The following is a 12958-nucleotide window of genomic DNA, read 5'->3' on the forward strand; positions in this document are numbered from 1 at the left end:
CTGCTGCAAACGTCGTCGAACTGAGCGTGCAGATGGTTGTTGTCTTGCAAACGTCCCCATCTGTTGACTCAGGGATCGAGACGTGGCTGCACGATCCGTTTCAGCCATGCGGATAAGATGCTTGTGATCTCGACTGCTAGTGATACGAGGCCGTTGGGATCCAGCACGGCATTCCGTATTACCCTCCTGAACCCAACAATTCCATATTCTGCTAACAGTCATTGAATCTCGACCAACGCGAGCAGCAGTGTCACGATACGATAAACCGTAATCGCGATCGGCTACAATCTGACGTTTATCAAAGTTGGAAACGTGATTGTTACGCATTTCTCCTGCTTACACGAGGCATCACAACCACGTTTCACCAGGCAACGCCGGTCAACTGCTTTTTGTGTATGAGAAATAGGTTGGAAACGTTCCTCATGTCAGCGCGTTGTAGGTGTCGCCACCGGCGGCATCCTTGTGTGAATGCTCTGAAAAGCTAATCATTTGCATATCACAGCACCTTCTTCCTGTCGGTTAAATTTCACGTCAGTAGCACGTCATCTTCGTGGTGTTGCAATTTTAATGGCCAGTAGTGTAGATGTACTGGCTTGTGTCATAAAACGAGCGTTTGAGTCAGTGAGACACGTGAGAACATGTTCCGTATTGTTTGACTCTGGAATTGCGTGAACACAGGGCTTATCATCTTTGAATGAAACGTGGAAGTGACACTAACATCGACCATGTGCGTTAACAGTACTGGAGCGTAATGCACGCTACTCTTACAGACTCGAATAGTCGAGTAGCTTAAAGCCGTGACATCTACGACAAAAATTGATGAAGTCTTCGTGATGCAACAGGGCCTGTTAGTTACCTGCCCCTGGACTGGATCAGACACTTACGACTACGTTAACTGGAGGCGACACCCACCTGGCGTAGAGCCCGAACTGAATGAAGCAGGCGACGACGGTATAGAGCAGGTAAGGCGGCTTGAACAGCGGGACCGTCTGCCTCCACATGTGGCGCGCGATGGCCAGCGGCGACTTGGTGTTGACGCCTACTGGCGATGACGTCAGCGCGTCCCCCTGCAGGGCCGCCACCTGGACACAGGCACGGGCGGCGAGGTCAGAGGCGTCCCAGCGACACACGACGCGCTGCTGGGGACTTCGTCTACCGGGTGATCAAAAAGTCAGTATAAATTTGAAAACTGAACAAATCACGGAATAATGCAGATAGAGAGGTACAAATTGACACACATGCTTGGACTGACATGGGGGTTTATTAGAACCAAAAAATACAAATGTTCAAAAAATAACTGACAGATGGCGCTTCATCTGATCAGAATAGCAATAATTAGCATAACAAACTAAGACAAAGCAAAGATGATGTTCTTTACAGGAAATGCTCAATATGTCCACCATCATTTCTCAACAATAGCCGTAGTCGAGGAATAATGTTGTGAACAGCACTGTAAAGCATGTCCGGAGTTATGGTGAGGCATTGGCGTCGGATATTGTATTTCAGCATCCCTAGAGATGTCAGTCGATCACGATACACCTGCGACTTCAGGTAACCCCAAAGCTAATAATCACACGGACTGAGGTCTGGGGACCTGGGAGGCCAAGCATGACGAAAGTGGCTGCTGAGCACACGATCATCACCAAACGACGCGCGCAAGAGATCTTTCACGCGTCTAGCAATACTTTTTTTTTGTTCTAATAAAATCCGATATCATTCCAAGCATGTGTGTCAATTTTTACCTCTCTGTCTACATTATTCCATGGTTTATTAAGTTTTCAAATATATACTGACTTCTTGATCACCCGGTACATCTATACTCCGCGAGCCACCTTACGGTGTGTGGCGGAGGGTACTTCTGGTACCAATATCTCTTCCCCTCCTTCTCTGCTCCATTCGTGAATGATGTGTCGGTAGATTGATTGTCGATAATCTCTAGTACAGTGGTTCCCAACCTGTGGCCTGATTACCTCTCCGGCCGGAGTGCCCGAGCGGTTTTAGGCGCTACAGTCTGGAACCACGCGACCGCTACAATCGCAGGTTCGAATCCTGCCTCGGGCATGGATATGTGTGATGTCCTTAGGTTAGTTAGGTTTAAGTAGTTCTAAGTTCTAGGGGACTGATGACCTCAGCAGTTAGGTCCCATAGTGCTCAGAGCCATTTTTTGAACCTGACTACCTCCTGAGGGGTAAAATGAAATTTTCTGAGGGGTAAAAACTAAAAGATTCGATTCTGTTTCAGTCACTAATTTATTTTCAAAAGGTCATCACAATTTTGTAAGACTCTAATGTTGATTAGATAAGTTACCAATAAATAATTTTCTCAATTAGTAGCATTAATGCGGTAGAGGTTACAGGTTTCTCATATAGTCCACCCACTACACACATATCTTTCTGCCGAATATCGCTGATGATAAAAGTGAGACATATACATAAGAAACGCTAAAAGTGAAGCATATACATAAGCAATGCTAAACATCCGAGAAAACTGTCTTCTTCAAGTTTCAGATAGTACCTGCAGTAGTCCAGAAACTGCTTTATTACTCGCTTCGAAACAGATAAATAAATTAAATGTAAACGTAGGCCTCCGTGGCCGTTGTCACAGTAAATAAAATTCCTCTGGGTTTGAGGCCGCATTGTCATCTATAAAATTCCGACGTTTCGGCGACTGTTGCAAGGCGCCTTCCTCAGGGTGTATTGCTAACTCCTGAATGAGCACTAGTTTGGATACTTCCATAGTATGGAGGAGTGCTGTCATTGGATGTGAGGGTGCGGAGGAAGGGTATTGGAAGTTCATTGTATTGCCCTTTGCATTGCGTGTTGTCATTGGCGGAAATAGGCGTTTTCCATTGGAGTTTCCTTTACTGCTTGCCATTGATGGAAATCGGCGAATAGGAGACTGAGCGGCGACTACAGCGTAGCGTTGTTTACTAACTGCCTGGTATCGAGTAGGGCGCGTCAGCGCTGTGTGTATCCTCCAAAACTGTGGCCTCACGCGCGCCTGTTGCTCTGCGAGAGCTGTCCTTCCGTAAAGCTGTCACTGCTGGCAGCCAAGACGCCGGGAGTCGGTACCCGTCTTCCCTATTCATGTTGTCGGGTCGCTTGGCTATTTCTATAGTCTCTCTGATCTTGCTCCTCAAGCTAAACGGCTGTTTCGTCAGTACGCGAGCTTCTCGAATTTCGATCTTCATCCTGAATTGACAGTATGACACAGAAGATAATAAGAGCTACTATAATGCTGTAAACAGTATTATTATTATTATTATTACTGATACTATCAGTGGCTATGGTCAGACACAAAGCATTAACAGAAGAAGTCTTCCAATTTCTGCTAGATGAGAAGTAAGGAGTGCAGCAACCTAATGATTTACGAACAGTAATTATAGTGTACACATTTTAGCTTGGTTGATTCTACATGGGGTTGCAGTGTGCAGGTCGAGCAAGTGCCGCTATGGAGAAGAGTAATGTAGGGGAAGTATGTTTTGTAACAAGTGTCTGCCCTCACTGTGGATAGTTAGCTTTCTTATCTGAGAAGGCGTTGTGGGTAGCACTAGCGATGCAGCTAAAATTCCTTCGTCGTTCATTCTAACACACACACACACACACACACACACACACGCACACACACCCAAACTAAATATCATCCATCTTTCATCATTTTAAAAATAAAAATGTTTCAAGAAAGGTATTTCATCCAGCAGTTTAATTAGGTGCTAAAATTGGTAATAATGTGGGGGAGGTGGGGGAGCGGGGGGGCAAAAGACGGCGGGGGGAGGGGGGGGGGCGGAGGCCGGGGGTATTAACTGATGTCTAGTTGCACTCAGGGTAACGGTCTATGAAAGGCAGGGCTCCACTGCCATGGCTGCCAGTACTGTCTAATATGTATCCAGCTCACCATAGGCGAAAGGCAGCTCTCTACAACCAGTGCCAAGTTTCTAAAAACGAATCAATCCATCTTTGAATAGCAAGCGCCTCAAATCCAGAAGATCAACATATCAAGTAGGAGTGCAAATTCTCTCCACGGGGTTCAGCCACGACTCTTAGTGGAAATGTGAGTGGCAAACCACGGAAACCCAGAACCACGAACTTACTGACAACCCAACTGTTAAAGTTCCAGGCTTTCAGCGTCCTATGGAAATGTAGGTACAGCTGAACAGATATCCGGCTGAAGATGGGACGGCCGCGCGGGATTACCCGAGCGGTCTCAGGTGCTGCAGTCATGGCCTGTGCGGCTGGTCCCGGCGGAGGTTGGAGTCCTCCCTCGGGCATGGGTGTGTGTTTTTATTCTTAGGATAATTTACGTTAAGTAGTGTGTAAGCTTAGGGACTGATGACTTTGGCGGTTAAGTCCCATAAGATTTCACACACATTTGAATTTGAAGAAGGGATGAGCAAATACAAAATGCACAAGTGAGGCTTTTTGATTCACAGTATGTGTGGTGACTTTCAGACAACGAGCCACTTTGTAAATGAGTGTCCTAAATGATGTTTCACCAGTGGTATCGAGAATGTGCGTGAAGTATCCAATTTGGCGCTTCTCTGGATAGAGTCTTCAGACATTCCTGTGTAGTCTGGGAAATTTAATGTTTATACACTGAAGCAGCGAAGAAACTAGTATAGGCATGAATTTTCAAATACAGAGATACGAAACAGGCAGAACACGGCGCTGCGGTCGGCAACGCCTATATAAGACAACAACCGTCTGACGAAGTTGTTAAAAACACGACGGTTTCCATCTACGCGGATGACACAGCCATCTTTGCGCAAGACTGGAAACCGTCAAACATTAATAACGGACTATAGACAGCACTCAGAACCGCCGAGCCTCGGTTGGAGAAGTGGCGTATTAAAGTAAACGTCGACAAGTGAGAGGCAGTTCCGTTCACTCGCAGGCCGAAATTACTGCGCAGACACCAAAACTGCAGACCAATAACACTACACGCAAGCCCAATACGCTTCGCTGCGAAAGTCAGATACCTCGGTATTTGGCTAGACCGGAAGCTTACATGGGGGGACCACACACAACACATGACCAACAGGGCAAACGCGATGCTCAAACAACTCTGTCCTATGCTTAAGAGGAATAGTACACTGAATAGGAGGGTGTCTAGGACATTACACATGACACTGATTAGGCCGCTGATGACATACGCAGCTCCTGTCTGGAGATACGCAGCGGCCACACACCTGGACCGCCTCCAGAAAATACAGAACAAGGTGTGACGTATCATAAGCAATGCTCCCCGATACACACGGACAGCGGACCTTCACCGAGAATACCGATTGGAGACTCTCCAGGAGGCATTCAAAAAACTCGCCACATGATTGTACAAGAAATCAAGTCACTCGAACAATCCTCGCATCCTACACCTGGGCAGCTACGATCACAACCATAGATGGAAACACAAGCGCCCAAAGACACTCCTTAGGGAATAACCATCTATGGTAACTTCGTAACTAGGCAAACGACACAATGAGGCGAGCCCCTCCACATTAGCCACTGACTAGCTTGCTAGCTGAGCCTCTGCCATGAGAACTGGCAATCGCAAGGAAGCCAAACATGACTCACAAACAAACACCCAACACATATCACACTGCCAGTTCCTTCGAGGACCATCAAACTGACAAACCTACAACGACATGGCTATGTTATAGCATCAGCAGCTGGCCCAGCAGCAGCAGCGCTCACCTCCTCGACAGGACTGATCATTCCATGACAATCTGGCATTGCCTCTATGGTACTGATGCATGATACCAAACCGCTAACATAACCTTACCTTGCACGATCTGTCGGAGATAGCAAGAAACCGCTACTGCCCTTACTACCCAACCTGACACTGTCGCAAAGGTTTTTTTCCCTTGGCACTTTTTTTCCTCTGCCCTTTAAACCGCTCTTCTTTCAAGCTTGATTCTGTCAAGCTTTTTCGACCACTTCTGTCACCCAGATGCGCCCGTATTAATGGGTAACCTTACCCAGGCGCACGGATAACATCGCAGTTCCTCGCTCCTGCGATCTCCTCGATTCTAAATACTAACAATGCAGAGGTGACAGTAGACCTTTTGAGTTGGCCACCATGCTTGTGCGAGCGTGGAGGGGCTCACACCTATGACGCAGTTGTTAGATCGATTACTACTGCTACAGTGACAGGTTGTCAAGATTTGAGTTTGAACGTGGTGTTATAGTCGGCACCCGAGCGATGGGACAGAGTATCTCCGAGGTAACGATGAAGCGGGTATCTTCCTGTACGACCATTTCACGAGTGTACCGCGAATATCAGGAATCTGATAAATATCAAATCTCTGACATCGCTGTGGCCGGAACAGGATCCTGCAAGAACGGGACCAACGACGAGTGAAGAGAATCTTACAATGTGATAGAAGTGTAACCCTACCGCAGATTGCTGCAGACTTCAATGTTGGGCCGTCAACAAGTGTCAGCGTTGGAACCATTCAAGGAAACATCTTTGATATGGGCTTTCGGAACCGAAGGCCCATTCGTGTACCCTTGGTGACTGCACAACACAAAGTTTTACGCCTCTCCTGCACCCGTCATCGCCGACTTTGAACTGCTGACGACTGGTAACATGTTGCCTGGTCGGACGAATCTAGTTACAAATTGTATCGGGCGGATGGACGTGTACGGCTATAGAGACGACCTCATCAATCACGGACCATGCATGTCATCAGGGGACTGTTCAAGTTGGTGGAGGTTCCCTAACGGTGCGGGGCGTGCGTAGTCGGACTGATATGGGACCCCTGACACGTCTAGATCTGACTCTGACGGGTGACACGTACGTAAGCATGTTGTCTGATCACCTGCATCCATTCATGTCCATTGTGCAGTCTGACAATTCCAGCAGGACAATGCGACACCCCACAAGTCCAGAATTGCTACAGAGTTGCTCCAGGAACACTCTTCTGAGTTTAAACACTTCCACTGGCCACATTATTATGCATATCTGAGATACCTTGCAACGTGGCATGGAAGCAGTGAGGCGTTGGTAGGTCGCTGGAGTGAGTTGGCACCAAATCTGCACCCACGTAATTCCCGTAAATTACGGGGAAGGGGGTGATGAGCTCTGACGCCACGTTCAATCACATCCCAGATGTGTTGTATTGGTTTCACATATGGCGACTTGGGGGGGACAGCACATCAACTGGAGCTGGCCACTGTGTTCCTCGAACCACTCCATCATCACACTCCTGGCCTTATGACATGGCTCATTACGTTGCTGAAAAATGCCACTGCCGTCGGGAAAGGTGGTCGTCATAAATGGGTGTACGTGGTCTGCAACGAGTGTACGATGCTGCTTGGCCGTCATGGTGCCTACTGGATCCATGGAAGCCCACGCGAATGTTCCCCAGAGCATAGTGGGACCGCCGCCAGATTGTCTCCATCGCGCAGAACGTGTGTCGAGTAGGTGTTCCCCTGGAAGGCGACGGAATCGTACCCTCCCATTAGCATAATGAAGAATGCGTCGTTATCAGACCGTGCAAAGCTCTCGTACTGCGCCATCGTCGTGTTAACAATGGCACATACACAGGTCGTCGATTGCGGAGGCCCATCGTTAGGAATACTGGGTGCACTGTGTGTTCAGGCACGCTTGTACTCTGCCCAGCATTAAAAACTGACGTTTGTTACCCCCGAGTTCGCCACCTGTCGTGTTTTACCCTTGTGCCCAGCCTACGAGTCAGACATCTGTAACGTGACGTGGCTGTCCAACCCGACGAGGTCTGGACGTAGCTTCACCTTGGTTTCCCCACGTATTGAAGACGCACACCACAGCACTCCTCGAACACTGGACAAGTTGTGCAGTTTCCGAAATGCTCGTGCTGCTCGAACAGACTCAGATACCGGGCGCTTATAATTCTTATCGGACCAGTCCCGTACCCAGCCTCTGTGCTGAGGCTGGCGAACCCCCACTTACCACCCGGCGGCAGCTCCTGCTGGTGCGACAGGCTTGTAAGTTTCTTGCAGCTCCCAGCTCGCCTGCTCAACGTCTTGTTGCCCATCCACCTCTGGACCGCCTTTTTTCCCGCCGTCCCCGGGCTACGTTGCCGTTTGGGATCCGTGTGCAACGTGTACTAGAGTCCCTCGGTGTGGAGTCTGTACAACCCCAAATCCAAGGTTTTAACCGCCTGCCACCCTGGTTACTGAAGAGGCCCGGAGTGGTTTTAGATTTATTGCAGTACAAGAGAGATTGCACTCCTGCAACCGTTTTTAATGCAGCATTTTCTGCCATCTTATCTGAGCACTACGACTATGTAACTGTTTTTACGGATGGGTCGAAACAAGGGGATTCTGTTGGTTGCTCAGTTGTTTTTCCATATCGTGTCCTCAAGGTCCGACTGCCTCAGACTTTTACTGTCGTTGATGCAGAATTGTTTGCGATCTTGCGGGCACTGGAGCACATGAGACATTCTTCCTCTCCTAAATTTCTTGTCTGTTCCGATTCACTCAGTGCCCTTCACTCATTGCAACGTTTGTATCCGGCAGACAAAATTGTCCAGACTGTGGTGTCACCGCCAGACACCACACTTGCTAGGTGGTAGCCTTTAAAACGGCCGCGGTCCGGTAGTATACGTTGGACCCGCGTGTCGCCACTGTCAGTGATTGCAGACCGAGCGCCACCACACGGCAGGTCTAAAGAGACGTCCTAGCACTCGCCCCAGTTGTACAGCCGACTTTGCTAGGAAAGGTTCACTGACAAATACGCTCTCATTTGCCGAGACGATAGTTAGCATAGCCTTCAGCTACGTTATTTGCTACGACCTAGCAAGGCGCCATTATCAATAGATATATAACTTGTGATGCCTGTACCGTGAGACCGATGTACACCACTTCTGGATTAAAGTTAAGTATTACAGCAACTGCGTTCGTTTTTCTAAGTTCTCATTTCCTTGTAATGTTCCAGACCTCACGCCAATCTGCGTGAGCTTAAAAGCGTGCATTTCGGCCTCCTCTAGCAACACGGTGTTGGCTCTTCTCCCAACACTTCACAGACTATCCAGGATGCCCTCCTCCGACTACAGCGACTGGGGAAGGTTGTGGCTTTCTGCTGGGTTCCGGGGCATGTCGGCATTGCTGGGAATGAAAGGGCAGATCTCGCAGCCAAGGAGGCGTGTCTCGCCCCACAAGTATCTCAGTGTGCTATTCTCTTGCACGCACTCACCTCGCTGTTGAGTTCACGAGTCATGCGTCGGTGGGAGGATGAGTGGCTGGAAGTGACTGACAATAAGCTCCGTATAGTCAAGCCCACAACGCGTGTGTGGTGTACTTCCTTTCAGCCCCGTGGACGGGACGAGGTTCTCCTCACTCGGCTTCGGATACGTCACAGCCCTATGACGCACGGCTACCTACTCCGGCGAGAGGACCCTCCAATGTGTGGTGCTTGTGGCGTCCCGGTCACTGTGCGCCACGTTTTATTGGATTGTGTTTTATTTTCTGACCAGCGGGTCGCGGCTGACTTGCCAGCGGACCTGCTATCTCTTTTCGGCAACACTCGGACGAATGTGGTTAAAGTTTTAAAGTTCTGTGCCCTGTCAAATGTTTTTACAAAGATTTTAGGGAGGGGATTTTAATTTGCTTACTGTGTGACAAGCTCGCCCATATTTTATGTAAGTGGCCAGCCAATAACAGTTTCCTGTGACATTCTTGTTGCTATGTTTCCCCTTTCCTTAGGTTTTACTTTTTTATGTAGCATTTTCCTTCTTTTCCTGCTTTCTTTGAGTGTGTGCTTTAGTTTTCTTAGGTCTGTCCACATTCGTTCCTTTTAATGTGTGTCAGGGCGCTGATGACCTCGATGTTGAGCGCCCATAAGCCCCAACACACCACCACCACTATAATTAAACTTTTCTTATTCAACACGTTATAACTCGGAAACTAATTACTATACGAGGACCACACTTTATAGCATTAATGTCAAGGACATGTCGAAGACAAATAATGCAGAATCGGTTGAACTGAAACACGCCGGCCGCGTTGCCGAGCGGTTCTAGGCGCTTCACTCTGGAACCGTGCGACCGCTTCGGTAGCAGGTTCGAATCCTGCCTCGGGCATGGATGTGTGTGATGTCCATAGGTTGGCTAGATTTAAGTAGTTCTACGTTCTACGGGACTGATGACCTCAGATGTTAAGTCCCATAGTGCACAGAACCATTTGAAACACTTTTAATGTGCTGCTACGGTACATCATACCATTACATACCAGTACCATTACTGCTACAAAGAGATTCAATATGGCGCCCGTCAGTCTCCAGAAGGGCAGGATTGCCATCGGCACGGAAGAACGAAGTATGTTCGTAGGTAGACTGGCTACCTCTCTCGATATGCTGCGCTTCAGATCAGCACGTGTGTAAATGTTTCCTTGGTAAACCCTGGCCTTCAGGTGGCTCCACAACCAGAAATCACAGGGAGTGGGATCAGGTGATCGTGCAAGCCAAGCATTTGGAAAGGATCGGCTGGTAATTCGATCGTTTCCTAATGTGTTTCGGAAAAGCAGGTGAATTTCACAAACGATGTGCAGTAGGGCCCCATCTTACATGAAAACTGTTGAACTCAATGCGTCTCTCTCTTGTAGGGCGGGTATGACATGCTGGCGAAGCATTTCCCACTAACGCTGGCCAGTCACACTGTACATGTTTGGTCCTTGAGCGTCAGTCTGTTCAAAAAAGAATTGGCCAATGATGAACGTAGCCACACCATACGGTGACACGTTCACCGTACAGAGGAACTTCATGCACAGTAACTGGAGGTGAAGATCCCCAAACTCGGCTATTCTGTGTGTTCACCTCACCCACCAGAGAAAAATTAGCTTCGTCTGTCCATAGCATGCTCCAGGGCCAGGCCCCATCAACTTCAGTCCTTGCGAGAAAGTGGAGATCGAAGTCAACGCGTCGTTGTGCGTCCTGTGGTGCAAGCTGCTGTACGATATGGATCTTGTTTGAGAATGTTTCGAAGCACCTTTCGTACAGTGGACCACGGGATGTTCAACTGTCGTGACACAGCACGCGCACTGCCTGAAGTCGAGAATTACGCGCAGCGTTGTCTGCCACAGCAACAGCGATATCATCAACCACTTGTAGTGCAAACGGTCGCCGGCCGCGGTGGCCGAGCGGTTCTAGGCGCTTCAGTCCGGAACCGCGCGCCTGCTACGATCGCAGGTTGGAATCCTGCCTGGGGCATGGATGTGTGTGATGTCCTTAGGTTAGTTAGGTTTAAGTCGTTCTAAGTTCTAGGAGACTGGTGACCTCACATGTTAAGTCTCATAGTGCTCAAAACCATTTGAACCATTTTTCTGCAAACGGTCGTCGGTCCCTTCCCAGAGCGACGCCCAGTTCTGCAGTCGATTCCAGCTTCTTCATCGAGCTCCGCACAGCAGATGGAGAAAGAGGACCCTTCTGTAATCCTTTCAGCCGGCGATATTCTCGAAGTGCGGCTGCAGCATTGCTGTTGTTTTGGTGACATAGCTTCACCAATAATGCCCTGCTCCTCTTGTCCAAGCTGATGCTGACACGTCAACAAGTGCACTGCGACTGCTAAGGTACGTGGGGCTATGAATCACGATGACTGATCGCGGCACCTGTTGGCCGTAGTTGGACCTGGACGGTGGCGCTGTGGCGGATAGAAATCGTGCAGCCCATACTCTGGACATCAATGCTGCCAACTTTGGTACTCATATGGTAAAACATTACTGGCCAGTAAAATTGCTTCACCAAGAAGAAATGCAGTTGGTAAACGGGTATTCATTGGACAGATATATAATACTAGAACTGACATGTGATTACATTTACACGCAATTTGGGAGCATAGATCCTGAGAAATCAGTACCGAGAACAACCACCTCTGGCCGTAATAACGGCTTTCATACGCCTGGGCATTGAGTCAAACAGAGCTTGGATGGCACGTACAGGTCCAACTGCCCATAGAGCTTCAACACGATACCACAGTTCATCAGGAGTGTGGCGTATTGTGACGAGCCAGTTGCTCGGCCACCATTGACCAGACGTTTTCAATTGCTGAGAAATCTGGAGCATGTGCTGGCCACGGCAGCAGTAGAGCATTTTCTGTATCCAGAGAGGCCCGTACAGGACCTGTAACATGCGGTGGTGCATTATCCTGCTGAAACGTAGGATTTCGCAATGATCGAATAAAGGGTAGAGCCACGGGTCGTAACACACCTGAAATGAAACGTTCACTGTGCCGTCAATGCGAACAAGAGCTGACCGAGACGTGTAAACAATGGCACCCCATACCATCACCACGGATGATACGCCAGTATGGCGACGACGAACACACGTTTCCAATGGGCGTTCGCCGCGATGTCGTCAAAGCACGGATGCGACCATCATGATGCTGTAAACAGAACCTGGATTCACCCGAAAAAATGACGTTTTGCCATTCGTGCACCCAGGTTCGTCGTCGAGTACACTACCGCAGGCGCTCCTGTCTGTGATGCAGCGTCAAGGGTAACCGCAGCCACGGTCTCCGAGCTGATAGTCCGTGCTGCTGCAAACGTCGTCGAACTGTTCGTGCAGATGGTTGTTGTAAACGTCCCCATCTGTTGACTCAGGGATCGAGACGTGGCTGCATGATCCGTTACAGCCACGCGGATAAGTTGCCTGTCATCTCGACTGCTAGTGATACGAGGCCGCTGGGATCCAGCACGGCGTTCCGTATTACCCTCCTGAACCCACCGATTCCATATCCTGCTAACAGTCATTGCATCTCGACCAACGCGAGCAGCAATGTCGCGTTACGATAAACCGCAATCGCGATAGGGTACAATCCGACCTTTATCAAAGTCGGAAACGTCATGGTACGCATATCTCCTCCTTCCACGAGGCATCACAACAAAGTTTCACCAGGTAACACCGGTCAACTGCTGTTTGTGTATGAGAAATCGGTCGGAAACTTTCCTCATGTCAGCACGTTGTAGGTGTCGCCACCGGTGCCAACCTT

General features: G+C 48.9%; 1 protein-coding gene across 1 annotated transcript in view; it reads right to left on the bottom strand.

Moving 5' to 3' along the window:
• Window positions 1–12958, bottom strand: part of LOC124552340 (synaptic vesicle glycoprotein 2A-like) — a 150373-nt gene that overhangs the window by 55549 nt on the left and 81866 nt on the right. Inside the window, exon 8 of the mRNA XM_047126610.1 lies at window positions 913–1152. Within this exon, the coding sequence (XP_046982566.1) occupies window positions 913–1152 (240 nt within the window). The remainder of the gene's footprint in view (window positions 1–912; window positions 1153–12958) is intronic.

This window comes from Schistocerca americana, chromosome 10 (assembly GCF_021461395.2).
Source record: "Schistocerca americana isolate TAMUIC-IGC-003095 chromosome 10, iqSchAmer2.1, whole genome shotgun sequence".
In the NCBI taxonomy this organism is placed as follows: domain Eukaryota; kingdom Metazoa; phylum Arthropoda; class Insecta; order Orthoptera; family Acrididae; genus Schistocerca; species Schistocerca americana.